At 34.6% G+C, this 17,964-nt stretch overlaps 1 protein-coding gene across 1 annotated transcript; it reads left to right on the forward strand.

Moving 5' to 3' along the window:
* On the forward strand, positions 1 to 17,201 carry PLK4 (polo like kinase 4). The gene is made up of 16 exons (XM_081135768.1): positions 1 to 248; positions 892 to 987; positions 1,691 to 1,786; positions 1,865 to 1,979; positions 4,600 to 5,620; positions 6,325 to 6,425; positions 8,171 to 8,538; positions 9,414 to 9,518; positions 10,150 to 10,252; positions 11,385 to 11,534; positions 12,581 to 12,714; positions 12,806 to 12,897; positions 13,046 to 13,178; positions 14,023 to 14,163; positions 15,232 to 15,338; positions 16,555 to 17,201. The coding sequence occupies exons 1-16, from the start codon at positions 219 to 221 to the stop codon at positions 16,655 to 16,657; spliced, it is 2,895 nt and encodes a 964-aa protein (XP_080991894.1). The 5' UTR covers positions 1 to 218; the 3' UTR covers positions 16,658 to 17,201.
* Positions 17,202 to 17,964: the final 763 nt, after the last annotated feature.

Here is a 17,964-nt window from a genome sequence, read left to right on the forward strand (position 1 = left end):
ACAGGCGGGAGTTTTTCAAAATGGGAGCGCGGAGGCGCCGCCCAGGCCTCGGAAGGTGCCCGGGAGACCTTTCGGTGGCTGTGCTGTCGTCGCCAGGAGCGGCGGCCTAGAGAGCCGAGCCTGATGGGCACCAAGAACTGCTGGCTTCTTGGAGCGTTGCCTCGAAGGGACTGCGTGAAGGGAGCTGATCCCCGGAGCCCAGGCCGGGGTCTGGAAATATGGCGACCTGCATCGGGGAGAAGATCGAGGTGAAAAGACTAGGCGTTCCTCAGCGGGGCGGGAGGGAGTCGGAGTGGCGGGACTCGAGACCACCGTCGGCAGGGGACCTGGGGAAGCTACTGGCTGCGGGGTGGGCGCCGAGGTGCCTTGGGAAGGTCTCAACCGCCCCAGGCCCTGCTGTTTGGGGGCGGAGCGGCCCGCCCCTCCGAGCCTGGGGGTGACCGCACAGGTGAGCCGCTCGCGGCGCCGCCCTGCTGTCCCTAGACTCTGCGGCGGCCTGTCTGCGATCCCGCCGCAGCTCCCGCGCTAGAGCGGGGCATCTCCAAGGGGATGGCGGTTACCATCGGCGGGAGCTGCGGCGGGATCCGCCGGGCCCCTGGCTCCCAGGGGTTGGCTGGAGGTGGGAGGAGGTGCTGAGGCTGCGCCGAGCTTGAGGAACCAGATCATTAGGTTCCTCTTACCTGGAGCCCAGCCTGGAAGCTCGGAGCCCCGCGAGGCGTCAACATGCTTTCCAGCCCAGACACCTGCTGTATCGAGGTGTAATACCTGCTTGAATTTTGAATGCAAATTCCCCCCTCCAGTCATTTTATCTCCTTTTTCCAGCCACTTCCTCCTTCTCCCTTTCTACTCCTCTGAGTCATCACACATATTCTTTAACTTTTAATTTTTAAGGATTTTAAAGTTGGAAATCTGCTTGGTAAAGGATCATTTGCTGGTGTCTACAGAGCTGAGTCCATTCACACTGGTTTGGAAGTTGCAATCAAAATGGTAAGATTCTATTTATCAACTTCTCACCTCTCTCCTAGAGAAGTGTACTACTTCAGAGGTCAGAAACTCCTTACCTACCAGCCTTTTCTTTGATTATGGTATAAAGAACCCATTGCTTAGGTAGAAGAAAATAGTTCCACATGCAGCAGTTGGACTTACGGGTATTTTAGGAGATCCTTGATTAAATAAATGTTTTATCTTCAGTAATGTTCGGTAGACCTGGTATTTGTTCTGATTTTACATACGTGGAGCCATTGGTAGAAATCAAAGAACAAATGATGATTTTTAGTAAGAATACACTTGTGCATATAGTTCTGTATTATCCTGGCAATTTAAAATACTATTCTTGACTGTTAGAATGAATAACAGAAGTAGTTGATCACTTACCTAAACCACTAGGGGAAGGGAAGTTTTGTTTTAAAGCTTGACTAAATTTATGTTGTTGTTATAGATATGGTAGTCGTGCTATTAAATTGGGAGAGGGTTTTAGACTTCATTGGGCAAACTTTCCTCGATGTCTGTTCTGCTAAGCAATCTGCTAGGTGCAAGGAGAAAATAGACGACAGTAAATCGTCTTATAAAGAAGTAGATAAAAGGGCTTCAGAATGTTTTAAAGTGTACATTCTCTTTTCAAAGTTAACTTTTGACAGCTTCACATTTGAAAGTTTATCATCAACATTTAAACCTCTCATGTTATTTTTAGATAGATAAGAAAGCCATGTACAAAGCTGGAATGGTACAGAGAGTCCAAAATGAGGTGAAAATACATTGCCAATTGAAACATCCTTCTATCTTGGAGGTAAAATACAAATTTTATAAAAGTCACCAAGAACATTGAGTTTTTGTATATTATAATTTATTTTCTTTTATATTTCAGCTGTATAACTATTTTGAAGATAGCAATTATGTTTACTTAGTATTAGAAATGTGCCATAATGGAGAAATGAACAGGTATCTAAAGAACAGAAGGAAACCATTCTCAGAAAAGGAAGGTAGGTTGCTGCTTGCTTTTCTTTTCTCTTTTCTTTTGTAGATACAAATTTTACTTTTTGTAGTTTTGAAGAATGTGCTATTTTGTAATATTTAATAAAACTTTTAATTATTACTTTGGGCTACAAAAGGAGATTCCCCACCCCCAATTATAAGCGCCATTAATTTCTATAAAATGTGCAAGCATTACAGAAGTAAAGTAAAAGGAAAAATGTGTTACTGTCTTTCCCCAAAACTACATTTTAAATTAAATTAGTAACAATTTAGTATGTATCCTTTCAAATCTATAAAAAGCTCTTTAGAATGCTGTTGCTGACTATAAAATAATTTCTAAGTCAAGCACAAAATAACTATTTAAATGACTTCTATAGAAAATGACAGACAGAAATGGAGAAAGTAGTATAATGAGCCCCCATGAAGTTAACCACTCAGGTTTCAAAACTATCAACTCAAAGTCAAATTGTTTCATTTGTATCCTTACTCCCCCAGTTTCCCAGAGTATATTGAAGCAAATCATAGACTTTTTATATAGAGATTTTTTGGCATATATCTTTAAAAGATACAGACTTAAAAATAAAGCAACCACAAAGTCATTATCACACCTAATAATTTCTTACTATCAAATACATAATCAGTTTAAACTTCTCCAGTTTCTTATTAATAACTTTTTACAATTCAGTTCAGGCTCATGTGTAAGATCCATACATCATCTCACAAAACACTTTTCAAATTATCTTGCCCTGTTTAACAGATACATGTAAGCTAAGAAAGGTGGTTGCTGATAGACTTTTTGTACATTCAACTCTATATAACCTATTTGGAAAACAATTTGGCCATATATATTAGGAGTTACGGAAGTGTTACTATCCTTTAAGGACATAATTGAAATTGTAAATAGATCCATACAAATATTAACAGTGATTACTGCATTTTTCTTTTTTTTTCTTTAATCCTCACGCGAGGATATTTTTCCATTGCTTTTTAGAAACAGTGGAAGGGGGAGAGAGGGAGAGAGAGGCGGAGAGAGGGGGAGAGAGGGAGAGAGAGAGAGAGAGAGAGGAGATTTTTTTTTTTTAGAGAGAGCAGAAGGGAGAAAGAGAAAGAAACATGGATATGAGAGTGAGATCTCGATTGGCTGCCTCCTGCACATCCCCTATAGGGGACTGAGCCCGCAATTGGGGCATGTGCCCAACCAGTAATCGAACCAGCAACCTTTCGGTGTACGGGAATGACACACAACCAACTGTGCCACACTGGCCAGGGCAAGGCCTTTTTTAAATAAGAAAGACCTGTAAAAACAATAAAGGAAAAGAATTATTAATTTTCTTAAAAATAAGAATGTGAATGACAAAAGAGACTGCTAATAAATTTAAATGTCAAAGATAGGAAGAAAATACCTGTAAACTATATGGCTGGCAAATTAATATTAAAAATACAAGGTATGCCTAAAGAACAGATAATTGAATAGGAAAATGGACAGGGGATATAAGCAGATTGTTCACAGAAGAGAAAGTACAAGTGGCCAGTAAACATGAAAAAATGCTCAAACTCAATGGGAATCATCAGAATGCCAACTAAAATAAAAGAGTACCTTTTTTAAAAATTATTTATTTTTGTGTAAAATATTACAGATGTACCTTTTTCTCCTCAATGCCCCATTCCACCCCGTACCATCCCCCTCCCCAGTCCCTTTCCCCACCATTGTCCGTGTCCTTGGGTTGTGCATGTTACCATTTTTTTTTTACTCATTGGGTTGAGACTGCCTAATATTAACAGGGATGTACATGAAAATACATCCTTTAAGAGGGCAATTTGGCAAGGTATTACAGTACGAAATTTTAATCCTTCAATCCAGTGATTTTATATCTTGAATTTACCATAGAGCAACACCCCATAATATACACAAGAAAACAAGCATGTACAAGAATGTCTATTGGTCTTTTTTTTGTAATCTTGAAATCTCAGAAATGACCCAAATTTTCACCAATAGTAATTAAGTAAAATGAAGATCTATGTGTACTGACAAATATCTCCAAGAAATATTGTGAAGTGGAAGAGAAAGTAATGAAACTTAATATTTTTATACCATTTTTATATTTAAAAAGCAATTATTACAACATATTTTTGTAGATGTAAGCACACACAGGAAAGGTATAACAATATATACAAACTGTTAATAGTGATTGCATTTTGGGAGGGTTTGTCGAGGGGAACATCAGAGGAACTTTGGCTTGCCTTTTTTTTTTTTTAACAATGAGAATATTTATGAATTGTTCATTATAAATATATTCTCTTAATTGCTAGGAACTTCTGGTTAAACTAGTTACTCTATTTACTTCCAAATGCTAATAAAATTAAGCTTCCCTTAACAGTATATAGAAAACTCATCAGTTAGAGTTAGAAAGGACAAAGATTAAATAAAAGGATTGCCTGGTTGTCTTAAAGGGTATTAATTAATATTACAAAATTATCAGAGTGTTATTTTAGTTGGCAAAACTAAGCTGCAAGGCAATGTCCTAATTTTAATACTCTGGCATGTGTACTTTGGTTTCATAATGTATTCTAAATATTGAATGTTCAAGATTTTCTAAATCTTAGGTTTTATGTTTTGTATTCTAACAGCTCGACACTTCATGCACCAGATCATCACAGGAATGTTGTATCTCCATTCTCATGGTATATTACACCGGGACCTCACACTTTCTAACCTCTTACTTACACGTAATATGAACATCAAGATTGCTGATTTTGGGCTGGCAACTCAATTGAAAATGCCCCATGAAAAGCACTATACGTTATGTGGAACCCCTAATTACATTTCACCAGAAATTGCAACTCGAAGTGCACATGGACTTGAATCTGACATTTGGTCGTTGGGCTGTATGTTTTATACGTTACTTATTGGGAGACCACCTTTTGACACTGATACAGTCAAGAACACATTAAATAAAGTAGTACTGGCAGATTATGAAATGCCAACTTTTTTGTCAAGAGAGGCCAAGGACCTTATTCATCAGTTACTTCGTAGAAACCCAGCAGATCGTTTAAGTCTGTCTTCAGTATTAGACCATCCTTTTATGTCCCGAAATTCTTCAACAAAAAGTAAGGATTTAGAAACCGTAGAAGACTCAATTGATAGTGGACATGCCACAATTTCTACTGCAATGACGGCTTCCTCCAGTACCAGTATAAGTGGTAGTTTATTTGACAGAAGAAGAATTTTGATTGGTCAGCCTCTCCCAAATAAAATGACTGTATTTCCAAAGAATAAAAATTCAAGTGATTTTTCTTCAGGAGATGGAAGCAGTTTTTATACCCATTGGGGAAATCAAGAACAAGAAACCAATTATAGTGGAAGGGGAAGAGTAATCCATGATGCAGAAGAAAGGCCACATTCTCGATACCTTCGTAGAGCCCATTCCTCTGATAGATCTGGCACTTCTAATAGTCAATCTCGAACAAACACACATACAATGGAACGATGTCACTCGGTAGAAATGCTTTCAAGATCCAAAAGATCAGGAGGAGATGAAAATGAAGAAAGATACTCACCTACAAACAGCAATGTCAATATTTTTCACTTCAAAGAAAAGACATCCAATAGCTCTGGATCTTTGGAAAGACCTGATAACAATCAAGCACTGTAAGAATACTATCAAAAGCATTTTACTTTTTCAATTAACATTTTATTAGTACCAGTAATGAAGCTGCCTCCAGCTAAGAGGGTTTACCTTTTTCTAACATTGTCAGATATTCCTGGGACACTTCTTAACTATGATTTCTATTTCTTATTAGGAAGAGAATCAGAATGATGATTTTTGAATTGTGGTTCAGAATCTCTTTTAATATGAGTGTATGTGCTCATGAATGCGTTTTTAGAGTGTATTTAATACTTTTATATGAAGTAGGTCTCTAGTGCAAAGTATCATATTAAGCATGTTTGTTTGGTCTCTAAAGTACTCTAATAGTAACTATAAACACACACATGTAGAGAAAGAGGAAAGCTGAGCCCAAGTGATGAGTAATTCTATTATTGACTGCTTTTCACATGAAGACTACTTTTTTAGTGACTCTAGTGTTTATTTTTTTCTGTTTATGATCTTTGAATTTTATGCTCAAATTACAAGAGGGCAATAGCCATATAGCCATATAGAAACATAGTTACGGTGCCATGGGAATTTTGGCCTAGGAGTTTAGCTTCTTAGAGACTTTAGTTATGCAAATACTGGTTTCTACAGTTAATGTAAAATCTTCCAATTCAAATAAGAGATCTCCCTTATTAAGTATCTTAAAAAGCTATTACCTGATAATTTTGTATGTTTATGTGAATATTTTTTCTTTGTTTAGCTCCAATCATCATTGTCCAGGAAAAACTCCTTTTCCATTTCCAGACCAGACATCTCAGCTTGAAATGGTGCAGCAGTGGTTTGGAAATCTGCAAAAAATTGGTGAGTTTTTAACGGACTGTTTAATAAAAAATGAATGATTTGGACACTTAGCAAGCATTGCCATTTGTATTTGGGTTTTCTTTAGAAAATAATGCATTTTCAATAAACTGTTACAAGAAGTAATAACTATTAACTATGGATTTTGAATATTTACTATGTTAGCCACTGTTCTTAATGCTTACCATATATCATTAACTTCTCACACAAAAAAATATAAGGATGGTGCTATTAGCCTTGTCTTAGGAAGGGTGAGGAATTTGTGGTGCACAAGGCATAATTTGCCAATCTACACTGCCCAAAGAGGAGATAGGAGCAGGATTCCTACCCAAGCAGTCTGGCTCACAGACTTTCCTCTTAACCTCTCTGTTCTTGCAGCCTCTCTATAATTAGCACCTACTATCTGTGCCTATAAATTATTCAGGAGATTGGCCTTATTTTTAAGTAGAAGCTGATGTAGCTTTTAAGTAGAAGCTGTTGTGGTGTACCAGTGGGACTTCGCATACACTAAACTACACAGCTACTAAAAACCTAAACATTTTTAAACAGCTGTCATCCAAGTCATTATTTTATTTAGAGAGAGTTTAAAAACTAAACATTTCTCTTTAATGAACTTGACAGATTCACAGATGGTGGGTTGGAAAATAATGATGCAAATAAGAGAATAAAAAAGAAACATACGGAGAGGAGGGGATTATTTTTTACGAAGTATTATATTACCTCACACAAAGAGTGCATAATATGGCTGTAATTTAAGCAGAGAGTTGTGCCACCTCAAGTGTCTTATTTTCTTTTTCTTTCTTTTAAAATATGTTGTTTTCAAGTGCCTCAGAGAATTAACTTTTTCAAGTGTACCTGTTGAAGATGATAATTCAAGTTTTTAAAGTATAAAAATGCCATGTACTTAATCTTGAAATTAATCATCTATTGCATTTATAGGTAATTTTATTTGGTAGCATGGGCAGATCTGAGATGACATATCTGAGATGATTATTATATTCAGAATAACTTAGTAGTGCTGCTGCAACTTTAAAGCACAGTATTGGATATAAAATATTTCATAGTGGGAGTAGAGGGGAAAAAGCACTAAAACGTAATTTAAGGAAAAAATTGCGATACAAATTTTTAGAGTTTCACATTTGAAAAATTCTCTTACTCTGTTTTATATCATCTAATTATTTTCAGGGCTTTAAAAAAATAATGTTCTCATATGAATGTTAAAACCATATAAAATATAAATGGGCAAAGTTCAATAAGAACTTTTTAAAAACTGTGGATGCGAATGTATTTGTAATATTAAATATTAATATCAAAACTTTCATATATTGTATTTTTTGCTTTCAGTTGTATATTTTGTATATTTAGCTTCAAGAGAATAAATTTGCATATTCTCTTTTCTGTATTTGTTGCAGCGTTGGCAGTTGCTTGTTTTAGAATTAGTAGGTGACTCTAGGTGACTAGTTTATGCTTTGATTGAAAAATTAATTTCATGTTAATGGTTTTTCTTTCTTAGTATTAAGAATACTAAAGGTATTCCTTTGCAATATGGCTTAAAATGTTCTTTAAAGTCCCTATTTTATTATGTCATATCTTAAACTTCTTATTTGTTGGAAAAATTATGAGCATTTTTGTTGCTAGATTTCTTTTATTCCTCAAAAATAACATCTATTATAAGCAACATGACATTTGTTGTGTAGGCTTGCTTTTTAATTATTCCACTGAATTGCTTTATTCTGTGTATATTACAGCTCATTTAAGAGAAACTACTGAGCACAACAACATTAGCCCAAACAGAGATTTCCAGGGCCATCCAGATTTGCAGGACATGTCAAGAAATGCCTGGACTGATGTAAGAGGCAGAAAGAGCCCTGAGGCTTCTGATAATGCTCATTCTGCAAAACAGCTGAACACCATGAAATATATGACTGCATTTCCTAATAAACCTGAGATAATTCCACAAGAATCTATTTTCGGCATAGAACCTGTTTCTGAACAATATAAGACGAAGGGTATGGAGCCACCATTGGGTTATCAGAAACGTACATTACGGAGCATTACATCTCCTTTGACAGCTTACAGGTTAAAACCAATCAGACAGAAAACCAAAAAGGCCGTGGTAGGTCTTTTTTTTTCAAATTTACTATGTGATATTTCCTTGTGTAAATTGGTTTTTGGTATCAAATACGTGTTTTGGTTTTTTTAGTTCCCCATAATGTCCCTGTAATTTTGATAAGTTAATAATAAGCTAATTTAAAAGAAAAGAGGCTGGGTATTTATGGGAAAATGGCTCTTCTTTCCTTCTGACTACTTTAAAAATGGTGAATTGATACTGATATGTTTTGAGTTTTAAATTATTGATAATGAAAAACATTTCAAAATAATACTGGCTAGTTTCTATGCTAAATATTTAGTCACTATTCCAATCAGTAAATTAATATTTAATATATTACCTTTTGCTTTTGTTTTTATTGTTTTTGCATGTAATACAAAAACAATAAAAAGGTAAGTTAGAAAATATAACTTTTTTTAAACATCTGAAACTATTTTAAAGAAAAGGAGTATGCACAAAATTAAGTTTAAGAGTTTTTTAAAATGTCAAGTGTGATTTGAGAATGGTGATTTTTATTTTTTAATTTCATCTTCATCCTGTTTTCCCGTTTTCCGTTTCACCTGATCTTGCCTTTGTTTGGCATAGTATTGTCTTTTCAAAGTCCTTTTTCTCCTCCCTACCTGCTGCTTTCCTTCTGCTAGTAACTAGTTATTGGTTCGCGGTTCATTAAACCTTCTTACCTTTGCTCCTCATGTTTCACAGTTGTGCTCAAATACATCTCTGGTCCAGTCTGTTGCAGTGAAGCAGCTAATTTTTTTTTTTTTTTTCCATTTTGATTTGTATTTCTGCCATGGTTAAGTACTTTTCTGTTAAGTGTTATATATGTCAGAGCTGGTCTAGTAAACAAGAGAATTCTTACTGATTTTTTGTTTTGTTTTTAGGTAAGCATACTTGATTCAGAGGAGGTATGTGTGGAGCTTTTAAAGGAGCATTCATCTCAAGAATATGTGAAAGAAGTTCTTCATGTATCTAGTGATGGAAATACGGTAATGTAGATTTACTTTATTATCTTGCATCTTTGTCACTTAAGCATTTAGCCTTTCATTTCATTCTATAATGATATCTTTAAAAATTTTTTAACCAGTTTTTCTGATAATGATAGTATCTCTAGAATTCAAAAACTGGAATACCATACTACATATACTTAAGTAAATTAGTATGGATTTAAAAATAATTATAATTAGTGCTCTGGCCAGCTCAGCTCAGTTGGTTGAGTGTTGCCTTGTGCACCAAAGGCTGCTGGTTCGACTCCTGATCAGGGCACAAGCCCCAGTTGCTGGCTCAATCCCTGGTGGGGTGGGGGCTTGTGTGTATAGGGCAGCTGATTGATGTTTCTGTCTCATTGATGTTTCTCTCTGTCTCTCTCCCCCTCTCCCTTCCTCTTTCTCTCTCAAGTCAATAAAAACATTTTAAAAATAATTATTACAACCAGTAGCAAAATCTAAACTTTAGGCTTAAGGTTAAAAAGCAAAAAAAACTTACTTTTAGACCATATTTAGCATTTTCAGTAAAATTATATTTAATATTACATGTGAGCTCTTCATAGTTTTAATAACAAAATTTAGTTCTCTAACTTAATGGCATATAATTAGAATTCTTAAAAAATTTCTTTGGCAGATCACTATTTATTATCCAAATGATGGAAGAGGTTTTCCTCTTGCTGATAGACCGCCTTCGCTTACTGACAATATCAGTAGGTATAGCTTTGACAATTTACCAGGTATGTAAATTTATCAGGGAACAAATTTAGATAATGGACTTAGTATAAATTCTGTATGTGGTTATCATAGGTTATAAATATCTGGTGAGATAGGATGTACCTTAACTGCTCCAGTGTTTATTCCCATTCTGTGATATAATAGTAAAAACGAACTCTGGAATATTTGTCATGAATCATGTTAAAAATTCAACATGAAGTACAGTGGTACCTCGGTTTTCGAATGTAATCCGTTCCAGAAGACCATTCGAGTCTGAAACGTTCGAAAACCAAGGGACCAACAGCCGACAGCTGGGTCTCAGGATCTTGCCCTCTGTGGAAGCCGCGTGGCATGTTCGATTTCTGAGGCATGTTTGAAAACCAAAGCATTTACGTCAGGTTTATGGCGTTCCTAAACTGAGATGTTTGTCAATGGAGATGTTCAAAAAACCGAGGTACCACTGTATCTAGTTTTGGGCTTTTGAAGTTATGACTGTGCTATATAAATGGTCATTTATAATTGTGGTTTAGCAAGTTTGACTCTCAGTTCAGCTCCTAGATATTATTGATTGGGGAATTAAGTACTGGGTAGTAAGACTTCACTGAGGTTGACAATTAGAAATAAACAAGAAAACCTGTGTAATTTAACTCTGTTAAAAATCTAAACAGGTAGATAAGATTTAAATATTATAAATGACCATAGCTACAGAAAACTGCAGTAATTTACTTGTATAAGGTAGGACCATAAAACTATGCTTTATTAACATAAAAAGAGCTACATTTAGTTTTCTAAAAGTCATTTTGTTCTGATATCTCAGGGAGAAGTCTTTTCATTTAACTTATAAAAATTTCCTGGAATTATTACCTTACGTATAATAAGGAGGTGATTCAAAGAGATTTTTAAAATAATCATAACACCAGTCATCAGATTTTGTTTTATGTTTCTTGGGAATATTATTATACTATCTTTAATTTTTATTGAAATAATAGGCTTATGTCTCTAAAAATATTTTTATTTTGAGTACTGGTATTACTAACCTATCAACTTGAACTTTTGAGACAAAGAAGAAATAAATACTAAATTTTATATATTTTATATATCAAGTCAACATTTTATTCTCTTATAATAGATAATTTTTTCTCTTTTCCTCCCTAGAAAAGTACTGGCGAAAATACCAATATGCTTCCAGATTTGTACAGCTTGTAAGATCTAAATCTCCAAAAATCACTTATTTTACAAAATACGCTAAATGTGTTTTAATGGAGAATTCCCCTTATGCTGATTTTGAGGTTTGGTTTTATGATGGTAAGTACCATTTTAAAATGGTAACTTTTTTCCCTTTAGTTTGTAATTTAATAGTTGTGGTTGTTTTTAATTCAACACAGCAGTTTTTAAGATATATACACACATATATATCTCACATACATATATATATATATTTGAGTTAAGAAACTCAAATGGTGCCCGGCCGGGCGTGGCTCAGCGGTTGAGCATCATCCTAGGATCCAGGCGATTGGGGTTCGATTCCCGGTCAGGGCACATGCCCGGGTTGCGGGCTGCAGCCGATCAATGACTCTCTCATCATTGATGTCTCTCTCTCTCTCTCTCTCCCTCTCCTTTTCTCTCTCTGAAATCAATAAAGATATATAAAAAAAAGAAAGAAACTCAAATGGACACATACAAAATTATGAGAATTATAAATGTGCAAAAGGATAGGATTGAACCAGAGAACCTTACTTTGTAAATCTATTCTATAAAGATGATTTACTATTTCATCTGTAAAGCTCCCTACTTTATTTTATTTATTTATTTAATAAAATATATCTTTATTGATTTTAGAGAGAGGAAGGGAGAGGGAGAGAGAGAGATAGAAACATCAATGATGAGAGAGTCATTGATCGGCTGCCTCCTGCATGCTCCTGACTGGGGATCGAGCCCGTAACCTGGGTATGTGCCCTGTCCATGAATTGAACCGAAGTCTCCTGGATCCTAGATCAATGCTCAACCGCTGAGTCACGGCCAGCCGGGCAAAAGCTCCCTCCTTTAAGGGACACTAAGCACATACACAATACATGTATAATTATAGCTGTCCTTCAATCGTGTTTTTGTATGAAAGGGGTGATTTTTAAAAAATATTCTAAGTGTTTCATACTTAAGCCAGATATGTGCAGAAAAGAAAAATGGATGACCTATATTTACTGAATACTTTGAGAGCCTCATTTTATTAATGGCCAATAAATGAATATAAATGATACTGTGATCTAGGAGCCATTATATACTGGTATAATAATATAAATCTGGTAATACTTAAAGAAATGGTAAAAGAAGAGTTTTCTTATTTTTTTTTTAAGGAGCAAAGATACATAAAACAGAAGCATTAATTCATGTGATTGAAAAGACTGGGAAATCTTACACCTTAAAAGGTGAAAGTGAAGTTAATAGTTTGAAAGAGGAAATAAAAATGTATATGGCCCATGCTAATGAGGTATGTACCTACTTACAGGTTTTTCATGCCAATTAACTGATTACAAATGACAGGTGAAGTAATGATGGAAAGCACTCTTCTTTTGAAACAGGGCCATCGTATTTGTTTAGCACTGGAATCCATAATTTCAGAGGAGGAAAAGAAAAGTGGAAGTGCTCCCTTCTTTCCAATAATCATAGGAAGGTAAATATTTCAAAATTTAAAAATATGGCTAAAGTGTGTAGGAAATGTTTTAAAAAAACAGTTTGATGTTTACATTATGAAAATTCTTTACCTTTCTATAAATTGTAAGCTTTAAGGGAATATGCTTGGACATTTCTTTCTCCTTCAGAAAACCTAGTAGTAATAGCTCGCCTCAGGCCTTGTCACCTCCTCCTCCTCCTATGGATCCAAACTACCTGATGAGTAAAATGACCATAACTAGTGCTGCTTCTCCGGAGCAGGCACCAGCACTTAATCCTTCTGTAAGTATATATATATGTCACTTCTGTACCTAAAACCCTTCAATGATTGCCTGATGCCCTTGATGTGAAATTAAAACTCCTTACTATCACCTTTCGTACACACCTTAGGTACCTTATTAACACCTACCTACTTTTCTAGCCTCATACTGAGCTACTTCACCCCACACTTTCTATGCGTGAGCCTCAGGTGCCTTCTCTTAGTTCTTCGAATAAGTCAGACTCTCAGGGCCTTTTCACATTGTTTACTTGACCGGGAACTCTTTTCCCTGACCCCTCAATGGCTAATTCTTTCTCATCCTTCAGGTCTCAGTTTAAATGTTACCTCAAATGGGCCTAACCTAACCCCTCTGGGGAAAAGCTAAGTACTGTTCAATTAGATATTGTTTTATTTTTACTTGTAAAGTACCATTAACTACCTTTATATCCATGATAGGCTCATCATTAAATAAACTTGCTGTATTTTTACTCAATGAACTATTATCCCAATGAAGACCATACAGCAATGTAGTATAAAAGGCAAAATTGAAAAAAATAGATGCATGTGTATAGATACATGTATGTACTCACACACACACATACATACATACTATAATTGCAGCTGGAAAAATTACACCTTGGGAAAAAGGAAAAGGTATCTACCAAAATGAAAACATCAATTGTGTGATTTTTTTTCTGTTCTGTATTTTTCTAATTTTCCATAATGTGATCATTCTTTAATTTTTAAATTCTGTTTTTAAGAAAACTTACTTTAAGCTAATGAAAAACCAGTCATTTTCTACTTTTGCTGAAGTTGGCTTATAAAAATGGGAAGGCATAATATCCTCCTGTCTTTTGCTGTTTGTAGATGGTTACAGATGAAGGACTTGGCCGTACTGCTGCAGCTTCTGGAACAAGCATCCCTTCTAGTAGTCTAAAAGATTGTCTTCCTAAATCAGCACAGCTTTTGAAGTCTGTTTTTGTGAAAAATGTTGGTTGGGCTACACAGGTGAGAAGTTTTAGGAAAGTGAATTTTCTCAGTATATTTGGTTTCCACAGTGATTAGACATTTATCCCAAAATATAAATTATTTTAAAGATTTCTCTTTGCAAGAAAGTTTTTACACCTTTCTGCATTGGTTATATCATTTAAAAATTAAACATTTTTTTATTTGGATACAGTTGGGAAACTCTAGATATGGTTGATAACAAATTTCCTGCTAGGGCCTGGGTGGCCTATTTTTGCTTTTGTTTTTTAAAGTACAGGTCATGATAATGGCTAAGTGTTAGGAGCTTAGAATGATATTCAGGGCATTTTGGATTTTACAAACTTTGTAATCTATATTACTAGAGTAACTTTTATTTGGCCAATAAAGAATTTTGCATTTGAAAGTTAAATCCACATTGAGTTTCAAACATAGATTTTTATGTAGGTGTGAAACTATGTGTGTGTATTATCTGAAAGGTTGAAGCTTGTAGACTTTTGAGCATAGCACATGTAATTTTCACTTACCAATGAAGTAAAATGCAGCCTAGGCCTTTATGGGGTAGGAAATAAAAGGAAGGGTACTCAACATTTGTTGAGTACCTGTGATGTGGTGCCATGTTTTACGTATATATTGTCTTGTTATTTCTCCAAATAAAACCTAATGTTGATGCTATCTCCTTAAGTGTGGCTCATAATGGTTGATTGGCTTACACCGCCCTACTTAGTTGCCAGAGTCTGGATTAACCCAGGTCTCTGATTCCAGAGTCCATGCTGTCTTCTCTATACTCTGTTTGGAGTGGCACATCATAAATATCAGTGACTAAAGGAAAAGGTTTCAAACAACAAAAGCTACTCTGTCCTAATGGAAACGAATGGGAAACAGAATTCATTTAGAATAATCTTAATATTCTAATACCCTAACTATTAAAGGAATAGTCTGGAAAAGATACGCATTTTCTCTGTGATACTAGTATCACGGTTTCTGGGAGGGTTGTTTTTTTTTAGCTATGTATAAAACCTATTAAACATGAGTACCTTTTAAGAACCTCAGATCCTCTAATTAATTTCCAATGCTTAATTATCTTTCTAGTTAACTAGTGGAGCTGTGTGGGTTCAGTTTAATGATGGATCCCAGCTGGTTGTGCAGGCAGGAGTGTCTTCTATAAGTTACACATCACCAAATGGTCAAACGACTAGGTAAGTTCTTAATACACTGGTTGAGATTCAGTCCTTTGCTGTAAGTTTTCCCTATATATTGAAATAAATGATTTAGTAAAGTTACTGTTTTCATTTTGACAATGTTTATATTATTTAAACTGTTAATTATTTTTAGGAGTTCATATAATCTTTTTAATATGTATTTTATGATTATCTGCATGAATGCTGGTAATTGGTACAGATAATCCACTGCACCTGGTTAGATTCTCTGTGGCCTTATTCCATACCCTAACTAAGTTGGCCCTTTTCAGAGATAACAGACTTCTAGAAGTTCAAAGTAATATACCTAATCAATTTTCATCAAAAAACATAGAAGCTAGAAATGTTTTTTAAAGAGGTAACCAGATTTTTTTTCTCAAATGAAGGCTATATCTTATCTAATATAAAGTACTTCATATTTGAAACATGTTTTTAAATATATATGTTCGTTCTGTTTGAAAATGTGTGCCAGACACCCTGCTAAAAATGAGGGATCTGGCAATAGCAAGAGTAAGCAGTAGTTTGGTTTCCACATTTCAAACCGTAAGTTACTAAAAAGAGATAGGGTTGATGATGATGCCGGTACCAACATGATAACTTATGAGAAGTGTTTATTGTAAAGGAATTACTTGAGACAAATATAATTTGTGGATTTCCGCCAATTGCTTTTTTTGTTAAATGTGTACATATGCAGTGCTGTCATTTAAAGAACTACTCATGAAGTTAGAGGCTTTGTTAAATAAGCTCTTTCACGTGCTCCAGAAAGTGGAAGGATGCAGATATAAAATGGGTAGAGCCCATGTTAAAATGATAAAAGTTCAGATTTATTTGATATAGTCATTTGGAAATTGTTAAAATTTAAATAGAAATGTATTTATACGTGTTAGCTTAGTATTTTCCTTAGATTAGGACCTGCAATTTAATGAGGAACCCAGATCTTCAGGTTGTTTTAGAAGTTATAAAGCCGGTTGAAGTTTTTTATCTAATTTATATTTATTATTTGAATACATTTAGAGATTGATCTATTTTGAAAGGAAACAAATTGGGTATGCCCAACTCGATTTAGGTATCTACTCTAGTAAATAATTATGTATAATTTTTCTGAGCTACCTCTGCCATTGAAGAATTACTGAAAAATATAATGTGCCTTTTGGTACTCTCATACGAACCAAGTGATTAAGTAATGTTTTTGTCTTTTTTCTTTTGCTTCACTTAGATATGGAGAAAATGAAAAATTACCAGAATACATCAAACAGAAATTACAGTGTCTTTCTTCCATCCTTTTGATGTTTTCTAATCCAACTCACAGTTTTCACTGATTAAAGTTCCTTTTAGATATATAAGTTTAATAAATAATGTTTTTGTTGGCTTTCGAGGAAAGTGACTTTTTATTTAAAATAACTTCTTCAGAAAGCCTTTCTGTAGAAGAGAATTTTAATCTATACCATCTTTGATATATTCTAATGAGAAGACAAAACAGAATGAAACTTAAATCACTTATAAAATATAGTGGTCATAGAGTAAAATAGGTGACCTAACTTTACTCTTAAAACATATACCCCCAAACTTACTGTTTTCATGTATTTGTATTGAACAATCTTTTAAAAGCAAAAATATAAATGGTGTGTGCTATATTTGTGCTTTTGTCGTTTTCCCTACTTCTCAGACATGCAGAATCATGGACAAAACATGCTGGAGTTTTTAAATTTTTGAACATGTAAATAATATGTATTTATGTTATAAATAACATATGTAAACATGTATATTGGTTTTATATTTATTTTTGTAGCACCAGTTTCTGATGAAGCATTTCAACCAATGCATTTTATATTAAAAACAAATAATAAATACAGTAATAAGTTACTTTATCTTTTGATTTATTTAATTACTTATTTTTATTTTTTACAAATCCATTTTACTTATTTACTTTTCAATAAGTTTAAATCCTTGAGGGGTACAGCATTACACGGATTCTGTGCCCGATGGCCTTAGCAGGAAGGTTGCTTCGGAATTTAGCATGAACCATGCCACTGTTTCTATGAACACGTTACCTTCCCCCAGATTACTCTGGCTTTGTTTGGTTTGCCACCAGGAGTCACTGTGTTGTTCTTTGCTTGGTATACACATAAACACATCTCTTGCCTAGATAGAATTCAGTTTCATGTCAAGCATAAACACCTTCAATTTTAAGAAAAAAATATGAAACACTTCATGAATTTACATGTCATCCTTGCGCAGGAGCCATGCTAATCTTCTGTATCCTTCCAATTTTAGTATATGTGCTGCTGAAGTGAGCACTAATTAAATACTTAGGTAAAATAAGTTACTAGTAAACTTGTTTCTAAGTTTTGGTGCCTGTTTGTTTAGGAGGAGCCAATTAAATTTTAAAAATTAATTTTGCAAATGGTAAATACATTGTTTCTCTATCCTTACCTGAAAATATGTATGTATTTTAATGATAAACATTTTAACACTGAAGAATTTAGTGCAGTTAATTAACATGACGGAAAGGAATGCTTGATAGTGGAACAGTCATTTCTAATGAAATAATCAAAGGAAAATGGGAATGAGTGAAACTACTTAAATATGATATAGCCTGTTTAACCTAATGTTTTCTGCTGATTTT

This window comes from Miniopterus schreibersii (assembly GCF_964146895.1).
Source record: "Miniopterus schreibersii genome assembly, chromosome: 4".
Lineage (NCBI taxonomy): Eukaryota > Metazoa > Chordata > Mammalia > Chiroptera > Miniopteridae > Miniopterus > Miniopterus schreibersii.

Excerpts from the sequence above, each read along its gene's own strand:
- PLK4 (XM_081135768.1), top strand. The coding sequence starts at position 219 with ATGGCGACCTGCATCGGGGAGAAGATCGAG. Across the intron at positions 5,621-6,324 it reads CCTGATAACAATCAAGCACT|CTCCAATCATCATTGTCCAG; the intron begins GTAAGAATACTA and ends TTCTTTGTTTAG. Across the intron at positions 9,519-10,149 it reads TATCTAGTGATGGAAATACG|ATCACTATTTATTATCCAAA; the intron begins GTAATGTAGATT and ends TTTCTTTGGCAG.